Source organism: Lissotriton helveticus, chromosome 5_1 (assembly GCF_964261635.1).
Source record: "Lissotriton helveticus chromosome 5_1, aLisHel1.1, whole genome shotgun sequence".
NCBI classification, from domain to species: domain Eukaryota; kingdom Metazoa; phylum Chordata; class Amphibia; order Caudata; family Salamandridae; genus Lissotriton; species Lissotriton helveticus.
Window position 1 is genome coordinate 1,137,507,608 of NC_136065.1, and position 6,000 is coordinate 1,137,513,607.

Below are 6,000 nucleotides of genomic sequence, written 5' to 3' on the forward strand. Positions count from 1 at the left end.
CTGGTGCTTTTGGTTGACTTATGTGACTTACAAAAGGAAAACAGACCTATTACCAATGCTTTTTGTCTACCAGATACTTGCCCGCCTGCAGCTCACCTCAAGAAAACACACTATATGGGGGAGGAGAAAGGAAAAAATGGCAGGAAAGAGAAGCAGGGATGATGGGGGCACCCTGATAAAAAATGCAAAGAAGGGCACAGAGTGGACACCCCTCCTCACCCTTGTTCGCTCCCGATTAACCCCTTGCATGCTGATGACGGCCCCCATCCGTCATGCACTACGACGCTCGTGTGCCGATGATGGCTGGGGGCCCTCATGAACCCGCCCACTCGCGATTTTGCCGCACAGGCGCAGAATCGCGGCAGCATGCAAGGGGTTAACACACAAAACAGAACTTGTCCCCATTACAATAGCAGAGAAAATAGGGAAAGAGGTAACAATGGGAGGAAACAAAACAAGCACAGTTGAGTGAGGAGAACACCAGGTAAAGCCCCTTGTCGTTTTATAAAATAACTGCTTGTGATATTGTCTTGGGGAACCCTCAGTATTTAAAACGGCCATCAGATTGGTTCACATCAGGAGAAATGGTATAGATCATGCTATCCTAATATTTAAGGTTTCAGAAATTTCATTTGTCCACGGAAGCAGAAGATGCTGCAACTTACCAATTATCCACCCAGCGAGAGGAAGACTGATAAATAGTATATTAATTATACGTATTCTTCTTAAGCTCATTGCTTGCCTATAGGATATTTGTCCCAGTGCATTTCATTTGGGAGTTTTCTTTTGCAGACCTTGCTTAGATTGTTAGTTCATTCCATTAAAAAAAGCATTTGCAATGCAATCGGTCTCGCCCTTAGGACCTTATATGTATTTAGCTATGCAGCACATTAGCCTGGGTGCTGAAACATCTACTGTTCTTTAACATGGAGGGAAAGTAAGCACCAAATTGCAAGACACGCCAGGTATGGGAACACATGGAGAGAAATATTGCCTTTCAGCACGAAATGGTATAGTCCAAAGCTTTGTTTTTAATATAAAATCAGGGCCTTTGGTGGTCATATCACTTAAAATACAAGATTTTAAAAAAAAAATTGTCCACGGGTGCTCGTGGAAGACAATTTCTATGGACTGGAATCTAGAGAATGCTAAAGTGATTCTGGTATTTTACTAACATCTGCTGACCGTTTTCTATCAAGAAAGTTAAATAGAGGCAGTTGCCAGAAAAAGAAAAAAAAGAAAGTCTCTCAGCAGAAAGCAATTCTGGTATTTTACTGACCTCTACTGGTCGTTTTCTATCAAGAAAGTTCAATAGAGGCAGATGAACAGAACAAAAAAAGTCCCTAAGCGGAAGCAGACAAGTCCTAGGGCTGATATCCAGAGCCTACATAGTACATACACATATTAGTATAAAATAAGTATATACTCGAATGCTCGACCTAAAAACTATGGGTCTGTTTAGAGCCAATGAAAAACATAAAGAGTGTCTCAAAGTTGCATAAATATCAGTCGAATAATATATTTGAGTTATATGGCAATGTGTCTTTTTCCTTTCCTTAGCACCATATTATCTGTTCAGGTTGCTGAAAGGACGGGCAGAACCGCCCTATTCCATTTCCCAGAGCCATGCATCGGGAAGAGAAGACATTTTGTGAACTCTAAAAAATCATCCAGATGGAATTACCCTCCTACCAACCCCCAAAACCCACACAAGGCTAAGTCACCGAAACATACCCCAGATATTTTGTGATTTAGTGTAATGGCAAATCAAAGTGGCCAAAATGTTGAAGCATCAAACATCCATGGAACATTCTGCCCTGGGTCGGGGGTGGAAAGCCTACATCGTTTTCACTCACTGTAGAGAGTGGAGTCCCTTGTGGGTTCCATCTGATCTGCTAATGGGCCAAATATTTGCCCTAACCAGGATCAGTGTCGAAGGATGAGGAAGCTAGCATCTAACAAGGCCAGATTAGAGATTCCATTGCAGATAATGATAAAAGCTCAGATGGGTGCCCAACATTTGTCACACAACACCAAGGCTAGGAAAATCTCAATTATAATGACACAATGTTAATCTACATTAAATAGTATTGGCAGGAAGGTGGAATTGGTTCTTTGGCACGTTAAGATCCTGAAGCTGGAACTCTGTTTTTGGCAATTTGGGGGCAGTGGCATGAAAGCAGAATCGGTGACGTAACGCAAAATGATGAGCCCCCCCCGCCGCAGAATGGGCTCAATGGGGTGCCCCTACACTGCAGAGGCATGTTCGGTAAGGCAGAGTGGATTTTCCGAGCATTTAATTATTTCATAATCTATGCCATTGCACACATACTACAACGCATGCAGTGGTGTGGCTTAGAGGGTGAGGGAGCACCCTCCAAAACAAGAGAACCTGGGGGTCACCTGCACTAAATCCCCTGGGGGGAACTGGGTCTTTGGCCTCTTGCTAGCTTGAAAGTTGAATTGGGTCTTTGGCATGCATGGGGGTGAAGTGAAGTTGCAGTTTTGGACAGTTGGTCATAACAGGAATTGGAGCATTTATCTCTAAATACTCCCACGTTTGATTGGATTAGCATATTGCGCGGCACCCTTGTTTTAAACGCAATCTGTAGATATCGACGCAAGGTGATTGACATTTGTTTGCCTTCTGCTTAATATTGCCAATTACTTCAAATGAAATTCTTTCTCTGATAATTCTTTCACAGGTCCTTTTCTTTTCTACCAGGAAATTCCATGTGTATATTTCATTTGCATGCTCTTCAGTTGGATGTCTTTCCACTCATTTTAAAAGAATTCCCTCTCATTGTAATTTATGGTTTCTAAACTGAAAAGTCTGTAGGTGCTTCCAGCTTGTTTTTAGCAAGTAATGAACTGAAATAGATACAATTTAAGTGACTTCCCTAAAACCACACAAGTTGTAGTATAAAGTTTGTAAATATGGAGGTTGCCTCTTGGTTCCAAATACTGCATGCAGGACCCTAGGTTTCATGAGATACATATTTTATGTCACACTGTTGTTGTCCCCTCTTGTTATACTATGTCAACTGTGAATCCTTCTATCAATGCTATGTACTGTAAAGTGCTTTGATACCCTTGGGTCTAGCCAGCGCTACATAAAACTCTCAAATAAATAAATTAACCTGAATACCAGTTCATGTGATGCATGATTTTTTAACATATATGGGCTGCTGGTATTAGTTCACCAATATCTGGCATCAGGTTAGTATATGCAAGAACCTAGTACTGTGTTTTGAGGAGAATCAAAAGTCCCCTCTTACCCGGAATAGAAACCACCAGACAGAGAAAAATCAAGAGAGAATTGTCTACTGGAGCATGCTTCCATCTTGGACGGTACCTTAACATGTATTTCTTGTTTGTTGCAGAAATATCTATCCCAGCTGGCAGAGGAAACACTTAAACTTAGTGAAAACGACAGCAGTGTGACACAGGAGGATGCTGGGATTGTTCCGCAGTTTGAGAAGAAAAAGCTTTGACAACAATGAACATTGGTAGGGAGGAAGAACCATCGAATGGCCAGGAACAGAGCGGAGACCTGCTGGCTCTCCCATATGATGCAACTGATGTCAGCCTTCACCACCCCATCAGGATGGAAATAATTCAAACGCTAGTATAGCGCAATGAAGTAGCCCCTATTCCTTCACCTCTCGAACTGCTTCAAAGACCACATTATAAACCGAATATGAGATTCACAAATTTGAAGGACTGCAGGATACACTCAGTGAGCACAGGATTCCTCTCTTTTTTGTCATCACGCAAAATCGCTCTTAAATTATATGTTTTTTAAATCTCAGGGACTTTAAAATTTATTATTTATATACAATGTATGTTGTAAGCCTCTTTGATATATCACATAAAGCCATTGTGTATTGAGAAAAAGCAGCCAGGCTGGGCCTTCCCTTTTGCCAAAATCAGCCACTGAGCAAACCTGCCGGCTTCTATCAAAGCCAAGGAAGTCATCCTGCCATTTCAAAGATGGACTTGGGTCCTCCGTTATCAGTGCCTTACTCTGAAGTACCTCAACACATCCAACAGAGCGCAATACATCAACAACCTTCACAGTGTTTTCAAAAGAAAGGTTCAGAAAAGTGAATATCCAAAGTTTTAAGGCTGAACATCTTGCATCTTCAGTTGGGTGGATCATTGATGCCAGCAGACCAAGAGTCAATGGGCCAACACTATCTTTAGCGGCTCTTCAAGTCATTTCTCAGCTCCCACCAAATAAGAAGAAGAAGGAGCCTGACTTAGCTCTTAAAACCATCTTCAATCTTCTGTGGCCTGTGTTTTAATTTATAAAAGTGTGAAGAAATTGACTTTCAAATCTTGGAAACCACGTTGTATGTTTATAAATGGAATTTAGGCATGGTTGGAAACTCCAACTTTTCTTTACACATATTACCTCTGATACCAAACACGAAGTGTTCCTCCAGTGTGATGCTCCAGGCTAGGAACATCAAAAGACCTCAACCGGTCCACTGTGTTCTCTGTAACCAAATTAGAGTTGTCTTTAGTTGAAAAAGAAGAGAGATCTTCACATAATATTTTATATTATTTATTTTCTGGAAAAGATTACAGACATTCAATATGATGCTAATGGAAATAGATTTCCTCTCTTAGACTTCAATTAGTCCTGCAGAGTGATGGACATAGCCATCTATAGGGTGTTTGTTGTTCACTTATCTCTTTATCATTTTTGGTACAAATGTTAGATCAAGGAAAATGCACACCGAAAAGTGCCATTTGAATTTTGTACAAATGCCGCAAAACTGTAAATTCTGGTTCTTACATATCTTGCTCTTCAGCAGCAGGCGAGGTGCTTGGTGGAAAGATCCGTAGAAAAATGGTAGAATGAGGACTGCCATTATGTCAGAAGCTTTGCTAATGTCCACATTATACTGTAGGGTAAGATTACCTGTAGCAGCAACCACAAAGGCACTCTTTGCGTTCGCAGCATGTTTTATTTAGATCTTTACAGAATCTGAAATTGTTGTGGTATGTGTGGAAGACATCCAAGAAATGTTATTACATTTGCACTGATCAAAGCACCCAAACCTGCATTATCATTATACAGAAATAATAATAAAATACATATTTGTACTACAGAATTTTTCATATGCTGCTTTTTGACAGGACGATTTATGTAGTGCTGTACAATGCATCCTAATATAAATGTATTCAGAATTATTACACTGAAAAATACATAAATCTTATCAAAACTTCACTCACATGACTTTCTAGGTTTGCGGTAGGCTTGAACACTCGCTAACTGACAAGCCAGCGATATTCAGGGATTTTGTATTCTCTTTACACAATTATTGAGGCTGTGATTTGTGGAATTATACTTGAACTGGACCAGATATTCTATTTATTAATCTTATTAAACCAAGCTAATTTAAGTTTTAGCTTTTAAAGAAGACATGAATTGTTAGAACATGTTAAATTATGTCACCACTGTGATACAAAGGTTCTGTAACTCAATGCAAAGTATTTAACATTTTTGTTTCATAAAATATTGATTTTAATAAAGAGGATTTGAAAGTGCACTGTTCCTTTCTCTGTGGTTGCTGAGGCTGGTGCCTGTGGCTCCCAGTCATACCTTTTTGTCATGGAGTGTAGGTTTTCGCTTGAGCTCTCTAGCTCTTTTCTTTGTTTGGCTTAATGTTACTCGTCCTTTATTTTTGTGTCTTCTCTTTTATACTTTGATGCGCTTGGAAACATAATAAACTCTAATGTTAGCAAGTACTGCATACCACATAGTTATTGAATAACCACATAATCAGTGCATAAGTTGCCTCCAACTACAAAACAATGGAAGCCAAAAGTCAGTTATTCTTTATTTTCTTGGGAGTGCATAGAATTAGGCGGAGAACACACAATTCACTGTATTGTCAACCTGTCTTCTATTTCAACGAACCACAATAAAAAATAGACGGATTGAATATATATTTGGCCATGCGTCTTAATATAATGCAGAAAGTGCTA

At 39.9% G+C, this 6,000-nt stretch overlaps 1 protein-coding gene across 4 annotated transcripts in view; it reads left to right on the top strand.

The window, feature by feature from the left end:
- Positions 1–5,559, top strand: part of RBM20 (RNA binding motif protein 20) — a 504,792-nt gene extending 499,233 nt beyond the window's left edge. For all 4 annotated transcript variants that reach the window (XM_078643764.1, XM_078643763.1, XM_078643766.1 and 1 more), the window contains one exon: positions 3,384–5,559. In XM_078643764.1, coding sequence (XP_078499890.1) covers positions 3,384–3,494 — 111 coding nt within the window. In that variant the 3' untranslated portion in view covers positions 3,495–5,559. The remainder of the gene's footprint in view (positions 1–3,383) is intronic.
- The last annotated feature ends 441 nt before the right edge of the window (positions 5,560–6,000 follow it).